The 19,791-nt window shown below is 42.3% G+C and overlaps 1 protein-coding gene across 1 annotated transcript; it reads left to right on the top strand.

Moving 5' to 3' along the window:
- Window positions 1–876: 876 nt before the first annotated feature.
- Window positions 877–19,272, top strand: BBOX1 (gamma-butyrobetaine hydroxylase 1). The gene is made up of 9 exons (XM_015863519.2): window positions 877–959; window positions 1,104–1,202; window positions 2,804–3,192; window positions 3,899–4,013; window positions 11,806–12,004; window positions 14,045–14,150; window positions 16,068–16,264; window positions 16,838–17,004; window positions 17,470–19,272. Exons 3-9 carry the CDS (start codon window positions 2,842–2,844, stop codon window positions 17,628–17,630), a joined length of 1,296 nt encoding a protein of 431 aa, XP_015719005.1. The 5' UTR covers window positions 877–959; window positions 1,104–1,202; window positions 2,804–2,841; the 3' UTR covers window positions 17,631–19,272.
- The last annotated feature ends 519 nt before the right edge of the window (window positions 19,273–19,791 follow it).

The following is a 19,791-nucleotide window of genomic DNA, read 5'->3' as shown; positions in this document are numbered from 1 at the left end:
GCATTTAAACGTAGGTTCGCTTTTCTTTGCGGTGTGTGCTTGTTGCTTTGCTTTGGTGTGACTCTCGGCCTTTATTTTAAGCTGCGTCGATCGTGTGGTGAGAGCAGAGAGAGCGCTGTGTTGGTGCCTCCTAGGCAGGGGACGAGAAATGCAGAGAACTGGGATGCAGAGCTCTCCCTTAGTGTTATTCTGTTACTAAACGCTCTTCAGTTTGGCTGTGGGCAGAGCACACTGATAAATGACTGCAGGCAAAGCTCTGCTTCCCATGTAGTGCAGAGCGCAGTTTTCAGTGTAAGGTGTTGCCACGTGGTTGGGTGTCTGCCCCAAGTGTTGGAGGTGAAGGGGATGAGGGGATTAAAGCTCCCTGAGCTTGTAGTTCAGCCTGCATTAGGGTGAGATCGGTGTCTTTATCTTTTTATTACCTTTAAAAGCCTCTAAACAATTGGCAATAATTTGAAGGAAAAAACAATTGTACTTGAGCAACTCATTAGCACAACTCATGGTGGGAGATTAGATCCGTTAAGCATCTTCAATAGCCTCCTACAATAAAAGGTGTGCTTTTACCACTTCTAGCCTGCACAGGCCTCTGGGTTTGTTTTCTGCAGCTTGCTTTGTGCCGTGAGCTCCAAGGCTTTTAAGAGATGAAGATGTATTTATCCAGCACTCAGTACTGTGCCTTAGCTGCTGGAAAACAGTATTGTAGCCCAGTGGTTACTGGTGTGAGATCATTGACCATGGGTGGGAGCTACTGAGGGGAGTGTATTTTGCTCTGAAGAATTATGGGATGACAAGTAGACTTCTATATTTAATTTGTGTGTGAGAGAAGATAAACACCAAGAGGGCATGCTGTAGCAGCTATTTTTAGTTGCTGTTCTCTGGGTTTTCTTTTTTAATAGCGACACTGTTATGACAGACTCGAGGCAAACAAAAGCAGGCTGTTTGTTATGGGATTTCTCTTGGTAGGTGGCTCACCCAAACGATTGTTTTATAGTGGAGGCTGAAAACAGAAGTGTACTGCAAGCACTGCTGAGTGTTTTAGTAATATTTTCACCACTAGGGAAATGTTTTTGCTGTAATAATTTTAATGTCTTTCTCTTGTGTAGCTGGCAAACCAAAAAGTCCTGGAGCTTCCTAGTGAACAGCAGCATCATGCAGGTTCAACTCCACTGACTTCAGTAAATTGGCATAAACGAAAGATCCAGGTAGGTCCAAAGTTTTGGGATGGAGTAACAGTGGATAATGTAGATCTGCATACTGAAAAAGCCACCTAGTGCACAGTGGAATTGTTTCCTGCCCTAAAAGTGTTGAAGGCTTCTGCTGCTGCCTGTGAAAGAGAACCTCTGCTCCATCTAGATGCAGTGGCTGCTCAGAGTCTGGTTGCTTGGGCTGGAAGTATTTCAAGAGAGTACTCTGTGATTCAGAATAGATTAGACTGATGATGCCAAAAGCTGAAGTCACTTGGGTAGGGGTACTAATGACAGCAGCTCAGGCTTTCTCTGCATGTCACTATAGACAGGGTTGCTACCATCCACACTGTATGGAGCAGGTTCTGCACAGCCAAAGCAGTCCATGAACATGAGCAGCAGCTAATAATGAGATTACTGCCATGAAACATCTTGATGAGTGTGAACATGGGCACTGTAACTTCCACATCACAGCTAATTGCAGAGGTTCTTTCTTTAGTTGGTGGAGAGAAGTAAGTGTTCATTTCTCCTCTTTCTTAAGCGGGTTTCTAAATAGATCAGTTGAGCTGGACTCTAAATGAGTGCATTATTAATGGGCATTGCAGGTGATGTCTGTGATGTTCAGATGCAGGTGACCCTGGCAGCTGTCTAAAGCTTGGCAAGATGTACCTGGCTGTACTTATTTCTTAGCATTTAAGCTAAACTGGGAATTTCCACTTGACTTACAGCCTTTTCCGCTGTAACATAAATCATGGGTATATCACCTCCATACCTTCCTGAAGCCTTATTACTCTTGTAATAGCACTTAAGCAATTTCATAGTCTCATTCCAAGTGGTTATTAAAGCAGTACCTGTATTTACATATGTGTATGTTCTATATATGTATATATGGAGAGAAGGGAATATATATTCAGTTGGGATCCAAACACATTTTTGGATAAAATAGGTTTGAGTCTGCACACACAAAGCTATTCTTTGGTTTGAGTTGCAAGTGAAAGTAGGTAATTAATGGGATTCTAGTGGGGCTGCTATGCATAAAGAAAAGGAAGCAGGAATCAGTATGGTGCTTTGCTGTACTTAGTCAAATGAAAAAAAATAAAAGGAGACCTTGGGGTCCTATACAGCATTTTTCTGACTGTGCTAGTCAATCCTTTTGATAGCTCTTCTAGGTCTTAATGTGTAAAGATGTTGAATCTAAAGAGATGTGCCCTGTGTAAGGACAGGAGGGGGAAGGCTTTGGTTGCAACCAGGCATCAATATTTTGCACTCTGAGTGTTAGAACCAAAACAGTGGGGGGGTGGGGGAGGGAGAACAATGAACTAATGAGGATTAGGTATACAAGCTTTGATTTGGTTAATCTTCCTGTTAGAAAGAAATGCGATTATTGATACGGCAGGAGCCCAAGGAAAGAGTTAAACAAGAACTTTACTGATTTAAGATTGGGATGCATCATCTTTCCTGATGTATCCTGATATATCAGATATATTCTCTGTGTCCCAAAAGCCATGGGTGAGGTAATGAGTTTTCCTCCATATTTAGGTAGAAGGAAGGGTGGAGGATCAATTAAAAGTGCTCCTTCTGTTATAATTGCTCACTAAATAATAATCTGTTTTCTGTAGTACTGCAGGAACCACGCTGTGACCCAACAAAGGTCAGCATGTGGAGGCTGCCAGTTAGTGTCCTGCTGGGGACCAAAGTCCATTCTGTGACTCAGCATCTGCTCTCTGGGACTGCAAACCTTCAGTGCTGCTGGTGGAGGACTGTGCGGGGGACCCACACAGGTTACATGAGCATGGGGATAAGGAAAGTGGAGGCTCCAGATGCAGAGCACCTCATCCGTGTGCAGTGGGAGGATGGGAGTGAGAGCCACTACCCCTGTGTCTGGCTGCGGGACAACTGCCAGTGCCCCCAGTGCTTCCTGCACTCTGCCAAGGCCCGCAAGCTGCTCTTTGAGGACCTGGATGTTGACATCGTGGCCAAGGAAATCACTCTGACAGACAGGAAGAAGGTAAGGATGTTCATCGTAATCTGTAGAAAGGGTACCGGTCTGCATGCTGATACTTGATCTTTCACTGCACAGCATGCTTCATTTTAAAGCATGCGCTCAAACCAAAGTATAAACCAACTGGCCAGTGTCTGCATTTGTATCTACCCTTATCTGGATTAGCATTTGTTCACGAAAAGCAGAGGTTATTGAGCAGGACAAAACAGGAACTAACCTTCCTATTAACTTTAATGTTTTCTGATACGTGTAGCAACTTAATATGTCACTTTGATTGTATACATCTATTTCCTTGAAAGGAAAATAAGTTTCAAAAATAGGGGAACAACTTGTCTCTTTTTTTTTTTCCTCATGTCTCTCTTGTCCTGTTCTGCTTCTGAAAGGTGTTTTTGTTCTTCTGAGCTGTAGTTAAGTGAAATCCTCAGTGGAATGCCCCAGCTTCTGTGATTCCCAGTTTCTCTTGGGCAGAGTACGTGCAGTGACAGCAGCCCTCAGAAAATAGCCAATTAGGTCATGTGCTTGTGTGAAAATAACCATCTATAAAAGGCATTGGGATTTGGATGCTGTTCAGGTTGTGTTTTCGTCAATTGTTTGCAGTGGCACTACGTGGAAGCCTTAACTGTGATATTACTGATTTAAATACAGCAATTCCTATAATTTCTAGTTTTATTTTGTATTGTTTCTGACATTGTGTTTCTTTTTATTTCACAAGGTATCTATCACGTGGCCTGATGAACACACGAGCGAATACGAAGCAGAGTGGTTGAAAAAACGATGCTTCTCTGAAGCAGCGAGAGCAGAAATGCGGGAAGATTTATTTTTACCAGGTAGGAATTAAACCCACATGTGTCTCTCACGTTTAGAACACATATGGTCTGGCATTGCAGATTTCATCTAGATAGAGGGTCTCTGTGTGAGGGCAAACCCTGTCAGCTGAAGCAGGAACAGCTTCTGGGATCACGTTTGCCCTTTCACCTCTTCTGATCTCTGGACTGGGAGCCAGAAACATCCACTTGGCACTGCTCTGTTCCAGCCCATTTGCAGGGAGGGAGATGTTCTGCTGTTTGGGCTGTGTTTTCTCTCCTAAAAGCTGTTTCCTTTCAGATAAGGTTTGGAGGCCTCAAAACGGAGTCCTTTGGAGCAGTGTTGGTCTGTGTGATAAGGCCAATGTGTGTTATTTCAAATGGCAAGGAAGTTGTAACTGAAATATTTTTTTTTTACCCTTTCCATGGCTTTTGGTTAACAAGTAACCGTACTTTACCAGTGCCTTGTGCTGAAGTTCTGCCTGTGTTTGCTCTGTCTGCTGTACCTCCTGCATAGCAGACAGCCTTTTGGAAATGAAGCATTTTGTGCGACTGGCACTATAGCACAGATACAAATGATGGTTACCTGCTGCACATCACTCACCCTTTTGAATGAATGGGTAGGGAATTGGTAGGTTTGCCACTACGCACATCCTCATTTCTTCTTCCTTCAGCAGTCTTTCATACTGGGAGTGTGAAATGTGTGTGAACTTGCTAGGTTTCTGCAGTTGGCCCTGACAGTGTTCCTGTGAGTGCTGCTGCAGAAAGCTGTGGAAAAGTATTCACAGCTAAGATGTTATCTGTTGAAATATGGTCTTATTATAGTAAAGGATAGAAGAGGCAGATGGATGGTGAGAAATTCAGATCCAGCTATTGGTTTCCTTAGCAAAAGGCGAGTCTTAAGCTGGTTTATGCTCCTGTGTTTTTTAGTGTGGGTGTTGTGTTGATTTGATTTTTTTTCTTGAGAGACTATAAATGCAAAAATGTAAAACCATAAGTGTCATCTACTTCATGAGCTCTGTTTGGCATTTAGGGATCCGGTTTCCACAGGTCACACCTTCCTTAGCTCCTAGCTCTCATTCTCTAAAAAGAAATCAGTTATTTATATTCAGACTTTTGTCACGAGTGGAAGGCTTCTCCTGTTGAGTAATATTTCTATTTGTTTCAGTGGGTCATGTAACAGATGTTTACTAGTTCCAGAGTGGAACCTTTTCCCCAGTGACTGATGAAAAAGATTATGTTTATTTTTGCCTTGGCAAGAATAAACTGCACTGTTTACTATGTTGGAGACTTGGGCCTGTTCCCAGAGTGAGCATGATGTAGATGCAAACTGGACTTAATTTCACAGGTTCTGAGCTGTTGTTTGGTTAAGTGAGGATGCTGTGGAAGCTGGCAAGATATTTTATAGCATCTGGGGGGAATGTTGTAAGTTAAATATTCCTCTAATTCATGCTCAGAAAACTTCATCCAGAAGACTTGTTATGCTTGTTACCTAGGTAGTAATATTGCAGTATTTCAGGTACAGTGCTTTTTGTCTATTACAAAACCTAACTGGACGTGGTTTGCTTTTGCCCACACATTCACACTGTGCTTACTCTCAGGATCTAAATACCATGCTTCTTTTAGAGGCTTGTTCTCCCTTTTGATACAGCTTTTCTCTTGTGTGGCAGTCCACGAAAATATTTAGTAAAGATAAGCTAAAGAAAAAGCTACAAATGCAACATGCTGCCTTGTAAAGCTCTGTAAATGGTCTGTGGTCTAGAAATGCCTAAGAAAATAAGGGAAGGAGTAGGAATGGGGGGGAGTGTGGGACACAACATGTTTGCCATGCTTGTAGTGGATATGTCACTCTGGAAAAAATGTATGTGTGCATGTATGAAAGGGTTTAATTATTTTCATAATAGGCAAAAATTGGAATTCAGATTAAGTACTGACAGATTCAAATAGAATCAAAGGTCATGAAGTAAGGGAATATGTGTAAAAAATAACTTTACAAGTTGGACTAGTTCACTTTTCTGTCTTGGATACCAGCTGCAGCAGCATTCCATACATTTCACAAGGATTAGTATAACTTGGAGCTGTGCACAATGTATTTCCAGTTTCTGGCATCTTTACCACAGTGTCATTACACAATACAGTGGGAGATTTCCAGCTGGTTGCAGGGCTGGGATCTTGGAGCCTTTCTTTTCAGAAATAAGAGGTAGGATTTAAAACATGCACTTGAACCCATGTCTGCTGGCTGCAAAAGCAGTGTGATGCCACAGGGTGGAACTCCCAGCAACATGGTGAGCATGGAGACTTTGGAAGGGAACATGCTGCGGTTCCTGTATGCAGAGAAGCTGGCAGCACTTGGAGTTGCAGTTAAATTCCATCTGCTCGTTTCCCTCTAGAGTGAGGGAAAATATTTTGGTATACTTATTGATATAATTTCCTTCTTGTATGTAAAGAGGTTTAGGTACAGCAGGAAAGACCAGGAAGGGTAAGTGGAGACTCAGATATTCCATTAGTTTGCATGTGGCTATTTACCTGCACAAGCACTGAAAATGAAATCTGTCCTTCAGAGGTTATTCTTGGCAGTTCACGCGGCATACCTACAGCTATTTGAATTGTTTAAGCTTTAATAGAGAAAAAGGATAACATTTTTATCTTATTTTTCTCAATCCTTCAAATGTGTGAGAAGATGTGTAGTGGTTGAAGCACAGTGGAGCAGTATGTTAAGTGGGGATTTAAAACAATTATTTTGTTAAATACTTAGAAATCTATTAGGGTTTTGTTGTGCACTCTCTAATTATCAGCTTCAGACTAAGCAAGCAGAATCAATATTGTCTTAACTGTAAGAACAGGGCTCTGATTTAAGAGAGCTCTGACCATTAGACTACCTTCTAGAAAGTTTTATAATAAAATAGTTAGGCAAGATCTCTGTGAAACAAAAAGAGAACATTGTTGTCCTGTCTGCCCATTGCTGTGCAGCAACTTTGGTTTGAAGATGTTTGTTTGTACATACAAACCCAGTAACTGGACAGCTTATGAGACTTACAAATGGACCTTAGCCCATAGAGGTGGTGGATGCCCCATCCTTGGTGACATTCAAAGTCAGGAGCTGTAGATATCCCTGTTCACTGCAGGGGAGTTGGACCAGGTGGCCTTTAAAGGTCCCTTCCAACTCAGATGATTCTGTGATTCTATGATCCTAGTCTATGAAATCAGTGAGAAAAGGGTATGGAGACAGACAGTGTGGCTCTGCAGGGAGTGTAAGTCTGAAATAGGTCTTTTGCACAGGAGAGAAAGAAATCAGCCTGCACTGACATCTGTGTCCACAGTCATCTCAAGCTTGTGGCCAGGTGGGTCTGTCTGAGTGGTGTTTGGTGTCTGTGACCAGTACAGCTTTTCCAGTGGAGTTGATGGATGTCACCTCCTTAACTCATTTTGCAGTCAACTTCTACAGTTATTAATAAGCCACAAAAAGGCTGAAAGAAGGAAGAACTTAAGTTTATACAAAAGGATCTGTGACATCTGTCTTACTGTGATGCCTTTGCTCCTCTAAGCAGTGAAGCCTGGACGACTCCAACGCTGTGGCTGTCAAAATCAAAGAGAACATTGTGCTGTCCCGGGGTGTTAATAAAAGTTTCTGGGCAATGTGTGTTTGCTGTGCAGTGACAGTTATTGTTAATTCTTGTACATTAGAATACAGAGCAGTGTGACCAGGAAGGCAGCACAGAGGATAGGTGCAGCAGACTGGGTTCATCTAGTGGCCAGTGGGAGGCAGGTGCAGAGTGTAGCAATGCAGATAACACTAGCTTAATTACAGCACATTATGTACACAACTCTTGATTATTTAGAGAGGGGGGGGGGGGGGGGAAAGAGGCTGGAGGAAAACTGTGGTCTGGAAGTTATATTTTGCTGGTGTTTTAAGCGACTGAAAACAGCCTTGCATCATAAATGCAGGTTTCTGAGGAAACTGTAGCAGTGTTTACTTATTATTAACTATGTGTGGATGGGTGAAACAAGGGAGAGCACATTTACCAGTGATTCTTTCTTACAAGGTCTTTTGCTAAAAGCTGTGTCCTAATGTAATATGTATTTATGCTTGTGAACTTGTAATTATTTCAGTATTAATCTACTAACAGTGATTTCTCACTTGATTACTTTCAGTCTAATCATGATTGAGTCTACACAGAAGCTTTCTCTCAGGTGTACATGGCTATTTTAAACTCTAAGCGAATAAGCAAATAAACAGAAGAACAGGGTGGTTCCATGGGCCCACACTGTGCAGTGCTGAGGCTTATTCTCTTCAGTCATTTAAACCAGGGGAGAACATCACCAATAGCTAAGTACAAAATATGATGCTCAATTATGGATTTCAGTGCCCTGTGCTAGTAGCACAGACAAATTTAATTAAAGTTAACAACTTAAACAACTGCAAGACTCCAGCAAGTGTCCTGGTGAGAAGCTGAGCTTTGGGCTCTGTGATTAATTTCCTGTCTTTTCACTTTCTGCCTGCATTGCTGTTCCCTTGAGGTCTTGGCTGAACACACTGCAGCCATTAGAAATGAGGTGGTATCTGCTTCAGTTTTGTCTAGCAAAATTGGTTCTGGCAGGGATAGTTTGGAAAGAAACCACCTTTTATTTTACTTTTTTTAAAAATAAATTTATTTTTGAAATGATCTTGGCCTAGGAATATTGAGGACAAAGTGAAGACAGTCACTCTGATTAGTGGTTATTTTGTGTTTTTTGTCTACACTAATGAATTGCTGCAGCACTACTGTAAACAAAAGGTAGTTAATTTGGTTTTGCAAATGCCTATGAAAGTCATAAATAGACTTGACTGGGCACATTTAACTTGTTCTAAAGGAATGGCAGCTGTGTGTTCCTAACATGTGAGCAACTTTCCAAATGCAACACTTGGAAGAATAAAAGCACTGAGACTTCTTAGCTAAGCCAATGTAGAAGCTTTGGCAGAGCTGAGTTACTCACATTTCAGTTGTTGCAGGCAGGTATTGCCAAGGAAAATCTCTGCTGAGGTGGATGGAGTTTACCAAAGTTACAAGCAAGTGAAACATTCATAGATGTGCAAGGTGGCATCAGTGACAGAGGCCTCCACCAACTGCATTACATGACAAGAGATGTTCCAAGCACAGGAGCAAGAAAATAGAACACCTCAAGTCATTGTTATTTGTAAACTATTTTACCGTATAATGTCTTCTGTATGGCTGAAGCATAGTTTTGAGCTTTTTCTGTACAACACAGGATCTTGAAGGGGAAAGATGAAGTAGTTAAAATTCATTGCGGGCCAGAGAAAGTCCAGGATGTCTACAGCTGTAGTGCCAGATGATAATCTGGCTTGGAGTCCAGGAATCATTGTGTTCTGTATACTCGTTCATTACTCAATAAACAAAATGGGCTTGGTTTTGGAAGGGAGAATCTTCCATAAAGAGTCAAAAGTCTGAGTCTGGAAGGAGGGCAGTTTGTTACTCCTTAGCACAGTGTACAGTGCAGAAGTATACTGACAATTATTGTGAACCAGGCTCTATGAATCATCAGGTACGTGAAGTATTGTTATATGTTCATGGTATGGGGCCTCATTTACCACAATAGAAATATTTCCATAGAAATTGATTGGTGAATGGTTATATGTTTAGTACATCACATTGCTAATTGCTTCACCTTAGCAAACATGACATAAAAAAGCATGGAGTTTTGACCTGCTGTGACCTCCTAAAAAAGTAAGATTGGACCACTAATGACCCTAAAGGTCAAATTGGTTTACCTCAGATGAAACTGAGCAGCTACAAAATCTGGAGTTGCACCTCCAGTGACCATAAAAGGCCAAATTTCACCACTGGTGACCCAAAAGGGCAAGATTTGACTTCTAGTGACCCAAAGGGCTAATTTGTTGACCTCCGGTGACAATCGTATAGCTAAAACATGTGGAGTTTGACCTCTAGTAACCTTGAAAGTCCAAGTTCTAGTGACCCTAAAGGGCAGGATTTCACGGAATCACTGAATCATAGGAGTTTGAAGGGACCACCAGAGATCATCAATTCTGACCCCCATGCCAAAGCAGGTTCCCTGTACCACCTTGTGCAGGTAGGTGTCCAAGTGGGTCTTGAATACCTCCAGAGAAGGAGACTTTGGACCCTGGGCAGCTTGTTCCATTGCTCTGTCACCCTCGCCATAAAGAAGTTCTTGCGCACATTGGTGTGGAACTTCCTATGCTCCAGTTTCTAGCAGTTTCTCCTTGTCCTGTCTCCACACACTGCTAAAAAGAGTCTGGCCTCACCACTTTGACCCCCACACCTCAGATATTTATAGACCTAGATAAGGTCCCCTCTCAATCTTCTTTTAAGGCTAAACACACTCTGTTCACTCAGCCTTTCTTCACAGGAGATGCTCCAGGCCTCTCACCATCTTTGTCGCCCTCTGCTGGACTCTTCCCAAGAGATCCCTGTCTTTTTTGAACTGGGGAACCCAGAACTGGACACAAGACTCCAGATGAGGCCTTACCGGGGCAGAGTAGAGAGGGAGGATCAACTTCTTTAACCTGCTGGACATGCTCTTTTTAATGCACCCCAGTATGCCATTGGCTTTTTGGCCATGAGGGCACACTGCTGGCTCATGGCCAACCTGTCGTCCACCAGGACACTCAGGTCCCTCTTTGCAGAACACCTGTCAAAAAGGTCACCACCAACCCATACTGGTGCATGCAATTATTCCTAGATGCAGGACTCTATACTTGCTTTGTTAAAACTCATCTGGATTCTTACTGTCCAGCTCTCCAGCCTGCCCAAGACTCAATGAATGGCAGCACAGCCTGCAGGTGTGTAAGCCGATCCTCCCAACTTTGTATCATCAGTAAATTTGCTGATGGTGACAACTTACCTTTCTGAAAATCACTGATGAAGATATTGAAAAAGAACAGATTAGACCTCTAGTGACCCCAAAGGGCTAATTGGGTGACCTCTAGTAACCCCAAGCAGCCAAAAATTTTGAAGTTTGACCTCTAGTAACCCCAAGAGGCCAAATTTGACCTCACATGACCCCAAAGGGCTAATTGGGTGGGTGGATGCCTTTTGGGGTTACTGGAGTTTATCATATCAAGATTATGCATCAAACTGTTTGGTTGAATGGAGAGTATTTTAGGCATAATAAGGAAAGAACTATCTAGCCCTTCATAAAGGTGAACATCTGCCAAAAGTTCTGGGTCATATGTCATTATTACCTTAGTCTGTCAGTCAACGCTAACATGTGCCTCTTGCATAGACGATGTTTACAAATGGATGTGGGGTCATGTGTGACAATAAAGTACATTCTTCCTCAGAAAATACAGTTGAGAGAAAAACTATTCCGTCTTCTACTTAGAACCCAGCATTTTAGTTTTACTTCTGTGTGGGATAGATGTTCCTTCTGCTTGGGGAACTCTAACTCTTACAATGTCTTATTGTCACATGCTCTCATGAATGCTATTTGGGAATGGGCAGAACCCCACTCCCTGCTCAGTCTTTCCTTACCTTGCTTTCCTTACCTCCTGGCATCCCTTGGATTTGTAAATGATCTTGGGCTGTTGTTGGCATCCATCTGAAGTAGCATCAGTGCATTCCAAGTAAGAAATAGATGAAGAATGACAGCATCTTGCAGGATTTCACGTGCCTGCATGTGCCTGTGTGAAGAGAAACCTACAAAAGACAGTTAATCAGTCACTGATGCAACTGATGTAGTTACTCAGCTTCTAAGCTGTTACACTGGTGCATGTCTTCTGCTGTACTGTGCTGCAGACTTATGATTTAAATCTGTTTCTTCTCTGTTCCTTCCTTTTCAGGACATGAGTACTGGGGCTCGGACCTACAGCTTCCCAAAATGCCTTTTGAAGAAATCATGTACGATGATGAGAGTGCCTATAAGTGGCTGTGCACCCTGAAGAAGACAGGAGTTGTGCTGCTAACAGGAGCTGCTGCAAGGCAGGGAGAGTTAGTGAAGCTCGGCCACAGGATTGGTTTCCTGCGTCTCACTTTCTATGGGTGAGCTGGGATTTTTACTAACCTTGCTTTGCCAGCTACATAATTACTTCCAGTGCATCAGAATCCAGTCTGCTGGACCTCTCCTCTAGGTTAATTTATTAAAACAGAATTAATTTTTCCTTGCCTGCATACACAAAGACAATTCTTACTGAAAAGCCACAAGTAGTCCCACAAGGCAGCATTGCATACCGCATGAGGCTACCTGGAAGGCCTCTTCCAAGTTGCTATACCCACAAAAAACAGTGGACTCTGAAGCCTGGCCTAGGATATCCCTTCCTTGCTAAGATTTCTGGAGTAGGTTCACATCTCAACTTCTGTTCATGTCTTGTCCAGGAACAGACAACACATTGAGGGGGAGAGGTAAAATGCAGGCTGGTTGAAATCCAGCCACAGAACCCAGCTCCACAGCACATCCCGTGCCTCTCTGGGCACAGAACCCAGCCCTGTATGCTCCTGGGCTAATAGATTGTGATATTAAAGCACAGTTATTTCTTGTGCGTGAATAGACCCCAAAACTAGAATATTTAGAGCTTTCCACCTAGAAAGGTCCCTTCTCCCCTATAAAAAAATATGTAAGACTTGTCCTTCACTTGGACATATCACATTCAGAAAGTAACCAGGTAAACTACGCAGGTAATAACTGGTGTCTCCTCCTTTGACTATTTAAAAGAGTACAAAGCAGAAACATCAAGTCAGAATTTGCTAGAAGGACCACATTTCCTCCAGTCTGCAACTCAGAAGGGAAGAATTTCTTCCCCTTCATACAGTCAGATGCTTTTCCCACCCACCTCCCACCCCCCTTACTACTTACTGGGCCAGAAAGAAGAATCGTTTTCAGTGTTAGGTGGGATTCAGTCACACCAATCCTACTAATACCAATGAAATGGGCTTTAAATGACTCTTCAGACCATGCTTTTTTATGTCTTTTAAAAAATAATTTTATTATTTTAGCTTATTTTTGGGGGTAGCAGTTCTGGTTTGTTTTTTTTTCTTTCCCCCCAAGTGCTTTATAAGAAAGCAGGTGCTTAATTTTCACCATGTATATATGGAATCCACTCTTAAAATACTACAGAGGAGAAAAGACTTCACCTAGGGTATCTTATCTCCTAACTTAATCAGTTTAGTTTTCAGGCAGTCAGTGCCATACCTGGTTATGCTGCTCTTAGACATTGCTCACGGTAGCAGAAACTCTCCCAACCTTTCAGTCTTAACAACACACTTAAAGCCATTTTATGTCCCTTCCTCTTTAAAAAAAGTTGGTACATTACTGGCAGATAGTTCTAACGAGTTTTGAGAACTGCAATAAAGTAGCTGTTGCTAATCCCCTTGCTATTTCACCTTCTAATAGCCTTCTAAGTTACCTGTGTTTTCTTCCTGCACTTGCTAGCTCTCCACATGGCTGAGTTCATACTTCAGAGCCATTGATATGATGACAAAGTGAAACTGATTATTTTCCACACTTGCACCCACCTCCCTGTTAACATGGTCTTCTTTCCTTAACCATGGCTGGCTGCAGACAGTGATGAGGCATATGCTTTGTACAATCCTAATATGTAATTCATGGTCATCATTCCTCCTGCCCAACATATTGCTTGAAACACATTTTGGTTATGCTGCAATGTGATGTATTCAAGACTTTGTTAGATAACAAAGATTATACTTCTTTTTACAGTTGTCAGTTAAGTTTCTTACAAGGTTTTCATCAAATTTCAAGTCACAAACCTTAGAAACTTACTTAGAGAGTTTTTCCTTCAATGGTGAGTCTGCCAGCACCAGGAAAGCTCTGACTGTAAAGCTTAGTGTGTTTTCCAAGACTGTGAAGCTTTAACATGAACCTGGGGGAAAAACAATATAGTTTTGTTGATGACCCTGAGGATCATCGGTTTCCAACCCCCCAGCCACAGGGCATGGCCACCAACTTTTCCATATAATTTTATATTGTTTTTAATGTTCAAAGAGGCAGTGACTCTGCTCTGTGATTTCACACTCTCACCTTGTACTAGCTGGTTGTTCAACACATTTGCTCTTTGCATTGTACAGGCCAACTTGGCAAGTGCAGGACAAAGCAGATGCTAACAATGTAGCTTACACAACAGAGAAGCTGTGCTTTCACACTGACTACCCTGTCCTGCAGCATCCACCTGGGATAAGGTGAACCTAATAGCTTCTTCACAACATGAAGAGGGAAAGCATAAGGGTTCGGTATGTGCTTCTGATACTGCTTTCATTGTATCAAAGACATTGGGTGCTCAGATAATGCAGTCACATTGTGATATCTTAAGACACGAAGAGAAGCAATCGGAAGAAGAAAGATTAAGTTGCTGTATTGCCTAATACTAACCAACTGAGGTTAGATGAGTTCTCACCCTTTCATAAAGGGACACTCCGCAAAGCTGGACCACCACAGGAAACACGTGCTTACCCCATCCCTGTCACAGCAAAGCCAATCCACTTCATCAAAAAACTGAAAAAAATAATAGAAATGCATGCAAAGGAATGAGGTTAATCCTGCAAAGCTTTGCATCTATCCCTACAGTTTCCCTTTCTAGTTTGCCAGAGTACTTCAGAGTTAATTAAGTAAAACATCAGTGTGGTTTACCCACATATAAACGCCAGATTAACACCACTTGTTGAAGTCAATTAGATGCTCTGCTTTAACATAATACTAAGATTAAGAATAGAACAGCAACTGGACAGATCAGTACATTAGGAAAAGCATGACAACAAAAGGACTGACACAGTAGAGACGTACTATAAAGGAAAGGAAGAAGATGGCTCACCCATATCAGAAGATTAAAAATCACAGGTGAAAAGCTTCACCAAGGAAGGATCTCCAAGAAGACACCTTTTCCCAGTGGCAGTCAGCCCTTAAATGTTATGCTAGGCATAACACTTTCTAGTCACGCAGCTGAATTGCCTTCTCCTGTGCTTCCAGGGCTGACTGGGTCCTTCTCCGAGGTGCTCAGTCACTGGTTCCGGCCAGGACTCAACAGTTCCCATACAACAGTGCTGTGTTAATTGAGCATAGGTGTGAATTAGCTCTGTGTCTCATGTAAGGTTCTCATTGCTACCAAGCACAAGTCAAAGGGCAAAGCCTTCTTCATTCAAATACTCTCACAAGAGTCAAAAGGCAGGGGGACAGAAGGGCAGGAAGCTGCTACATCATGCAAATAAGCTACTTGTAGCCTATGTGAGCCAGTGAAGCTTAGAGGAGGAATGTCTGTCTGCCAGTCTTGGACAAAGCTCTTTCCTTCTACTTCATGCTGACCTAGTCCCCTCCTGCACTGGCAGCTGTTTGGGCCTTCCCTTATGAACTACTTGTGCAGCACTTCAGGAGACTGTGACAAACTGTTCTCTGCTCCTCTCTCCCCTGTGTTTCTGTTTTTTCCTCCCATTGGTCTAAGAAATATTTTACTAACGTGAAAAGGAAACGTGGCCATTGTCAGCTTTGCATTTTTAAGGGTAGCCATGTTGGCATAACAGATGTATATTGTCTAGTTTAGCCAAGGTTAATGTGCTTTGCTCGTTGCTGGACTCATCAACATCCCGGAGAGTTCTGCCAAAGCCTTATACTACTTTAAAGCTCAGACTTGCAGTTCCATCCTACCCCTTAGCAACTTTACTATGGAGTGCAATGAAACTTCCTCAATCCTATCCCATTACAGACACTAGGCCTTTGATGTCTGTAGGCCACCTTTGCCCCTGCGTGAACAGGTAACTCTCAATGCAAGAGCAAAGTTACCCTCTTAGCAGAGACAAGGAGGGAGACTGCAACAAAGACCAGTAAGAGAGAAAGAAGTGACAGCAGAGCTTTGCAGTTGGTGTGCAGGAAATAATAACAGGCTGCAAGTGTTAGAAGGTAATTCAAAGAGGATGCATTTTCAAACACAATACTTCAATTTTCTGCTTATATGACAATGGATGCAAAGTGCAATGAAGCCACAGGAGTTGTAACTCAGTGTTTTGCTAGAAAAAGCCCACACAGATATGAGGAGACTGATTCTAATGGACTGTTAAATAGAGAAGCTAATTCTTCTTGAAATGAGATCTTAATTCATTGCAGGTTCAGCTTCTCCACTGCATTAAGCAAACAGCCACAGGAGGTGAGAGCGAAATCGTAGATGGATTTCATGCAGCTAACAAGCTGAAGCAACAAAATCCTCAAGCATATCAGATCCTGACCTCAACTGCTGTAGACTATACAGACGTTGGGGTTGACTACTGTGATTTTGCTGTGCAGGGTAAACAAAGGATCATAGAATAAGTGACCTCTATCCTCACACTAAAATTGCTGATAGATGTATGGCGGAACATGTGTTGGTAGGTCTGCTCCTGCCACCTTGTGGGGAAATGGTGGCATCACTGGGTCTGGGATTACATCTTTGTTGTGGGTTTTTTTGGCCAGCATGTTACTTTTCTTTCCTTTGTCACACTGCAGCATAGTTTTCCTTATTTTGTCTCCCCTGCACTACCAGGAACTCATGGGCATTTGGGTAACTTCTAGGCACAGGGCCACAGCTGCTGGACATGTTACTAAATTCCAGTCTGTGCTGTGTGTCTGCACGTCTGTACCGTGCCAAAGAGAGGTCCTAACTTGAAGCATTTTGACTAAGAACTACACACTGTAAAAAGAGCAAATTCAACTTACCTTTTTTTAGTTAGGATTGATTATCAAGTTCCTATTCAAAAATGACTTTGAATAAAGGAAACTAACTAGTCCTTCAACACAGAATTGAATGTAGATGTAGAAAGACACCGAAAATCACCAAGACAGTTCATTCATCTGTTAACCACATCATATGGTTTCTGATCCTTCCCTCATCTGTTCTGCAGTGTGGATTACAAAGGCCAAGTAGTTCGCATCAATTTCAATAATGCAACAAGAGACACAGTGTTTGACATACCAGCTGAAGAAGTGCGGCCATTTTATGCAGCTCTAAAGGAATTCAATGACTTATTAAACAGCAAGGAACACAAGTTTACTTACAAGCTGAAGCCAGGTCAGTAAGTGGTTTCTCTTCAAACTCATTTTTCCACAGTTTTCCTGATGCATCACAGCTTCGTAGCACTGTTAGCTCTACCCTGGTACAGAAAGGATATTTCAGCCCTTTTGTCACCTATTTCACTACTGTAACTTTACATTCATTTCATGGCTGCTTCTGCCATTCCCGTTCTTCTGCATGTCACTTGTACAGCTGTTGGGCCACCCCAATTCATCACATGATATGATATCACATCCTCATCCCTCTGCTTCATTCTATGTGCAACAGCCCATGGTGGTAGTGGGGCACCTTCCTAACTGCTTGCAGAACAGCAAGATTGGCCAATACAAGAAAAGCAGCAGAGCTGGAGTGGGACCTAATGTCTTAATTGTAACAATCACTCCCTAGCTGTTGATATAGAACTACCTCTGTTCGAAGGACTGTAGAATACCTTATGTCAAACTTCATGCAATCTCACTGCAGGAGACATAGTAACGTTTGATAACTGGCGTGTGCTGCACGGCCGCAAGGGCTATCCACCAGGCTCTGAAGTGATACGTCATCTTGAAGGTGCCTACGCAGACTGGGATGTGGTCATGTCAAGGCTTCGGCGCCTCCGAAAGAGGGTCCTCAATAGGGACTGAGTTCCCTGCTGATTAGAACAAGCAAAACTAGATTGCACAGCCTCTAAAGAGAAAAAAATTAACACAGAAACTAATGTTGTTAATATCTGAATCTGTTCTTGACTTTCACTCGGTGCTAAGTAAGCTGTCACTCAGTACATCATAAGGTCTGTCTCTGTTCTGGTAATTTACAAGTGAATCACTACCTCATTGAGTTGAAAGCCATTTTTAACGCTGTTTTTAATTCGCAAATCAAGGTTGCCAGCTTGCAGGGCTGGCTGCATATGAAGCCACATAAATTTGCCTTCTCTAATACAACTGCCTCCCTAGAAAGCTTGAATGGATGTCAAAAGGAAAACATCTGGAAAGAGTTTATCACTATTTTCAAAACAAGTGTCCTTCAACACATAACAAAATTCATTACTAAAATAAACAACCTCTGCTTTGGAGTTATTTTTCTAGGGGCACCTTCTGAACACACTTCATTCAACAAGTCTGTATATTCATTGTGCACATGGCTGTCACAGCCACAAGGAACTTTTACAACACAGCTCTCAAAGAATGCACTGAGAGTTAGTTCTCCTCTGCACCAGGAACAGAAAAATCTCTGTGCAGAGGACAGAGGCAGGACTGGGGGTCACACCTGATGCTGTGCATAGAGAAAAATCAGCATCTTCATGGCGGATAGACTTTTGAGTAAAGTCAGGAAGAAAAATGCTACTTCTGCTTGGAATGAGAGGCTGCTGCTGACTCAGCACCTGACAGGCAGCTTGCAGCTGTACTCAGGTCCAGTTCTGTCACACCAAACTCAAGAGCATGTAGTCTTAGCAGAAGTGCTCTACAGGATCATAAAATGCCTTGGGTTGGAAGGGGTCACCAAGTTTCAGTGCCTCTGCCGCAAGCAGGGATGCCAGCCAGTAGATCAAGATGGCTGCCCAGCATCCATCCATCAGGGCCTTAAAGCCCTCCGGGGATGATGTCTCCCTCTCAGTAGCATTCCAACTAAAGATTGTACAATGCAAAAACTACTGCTGTTGGAGCAGTATGCAGCAGGTGAGCTACAGCTCTGCACCACTAGATTTCCCACCATGTTCAGATGCCAAAATTAAAGGGAAAGGCTTAAAAGATATGCTTCCTTACCTACCTGTGTTCATACATAACAATACATCCACCGAGTTGATTCTTTACTGTCCTTCCCTCTGCAGAGTGAATGGGATGCAGAGAGCTCCATTCAGCCACTTCTGGGGGGGGGGGGGGGGGTTGGAGCCAGTCCACTTTAGTAAGCAGTGAAATGCTTTCATGAAGTTATGAGCAGACAGTAATACATTGCAAAACAAAATGGGTTTTTAGCAGGTGTTTCATTTCCCAGTGTGTCCTAATAATTAACTGTGGAAATGAGATGAAAGCATTTATGGTCCTTGCTCAGAAAAGGGGAGAAGTTCACACCTATATTCTACAAAACACCAGCAATACTGTGCTTTAACTGTGATATTTTGCTTAGAACAATTTAGCAAGACTTTTGACTTATAGCTTTTGAGCAAGACATCTTGGGATTAATAATGATGATTAACAAGAAAGATTTTCTGCTTTTCTTCTGTGCTTGTCTAAAACCTGTTTTATTCCAATGTCTGATTATTAAAAGCTATGAAAGCACTGATTATCATTTTGGGCTCATGTGTGATCTCACACAACATCTTGCATACATAGATATGAAATTATTATTTACAATCATTTGTGAATACAATTCCATCTGGATCATTCAAGCTCCTCCCTGACATTTAAAATACATGTAAACCCATAACCTTGAACTGCTGTAAAAAGAATAGTAAAAGAATCAAGGCTCTCTATGGACCTTAGTTTGGACCGCTAAGATATTTTGTCACTGAGGTACATCCCATTACAATCTCACACAACAGCTCCCTGAAATCTCATGATTTATGCCTGAGATATATGTGTATCCTTTATGCATCTCATTGACCTGGGAAGGGGTCCAACCATCCGCACAAAGTGATATAGAATCAAAACTCAGTTAAAACTGCAAGCCCTCTGCTCACCATCTTCAGCCACTGCATCACAAGTTTTAACAAAAATCCATTTGCTACAGTCATAGTGGGGAAAAAGAGTGTTTTTATTACCATCTCCCCAAGTATATATGACTGCACTGGTACCTGGTCAGGTAAGC

The sequence above is a fragment of the Coturnix japonica genome, chromosome 5 (assembly GCF_001577835.2).
Source record: "Coturnix japonica isolate 7356 chromosome 5, Coturnix japonica 2.1, whole genome shotgun sequence".
NCBI classification, from domain to species: Eukaryota; Metazoa; Chordata; class Aves; order Galliformes; family Phasianidae; genus Coturnix; species Coturnix japonica.
Note: the sequence above shows the minus strand (reverse complement) of the source record. Positions and strands in the feature narration are given on the sequence as shown.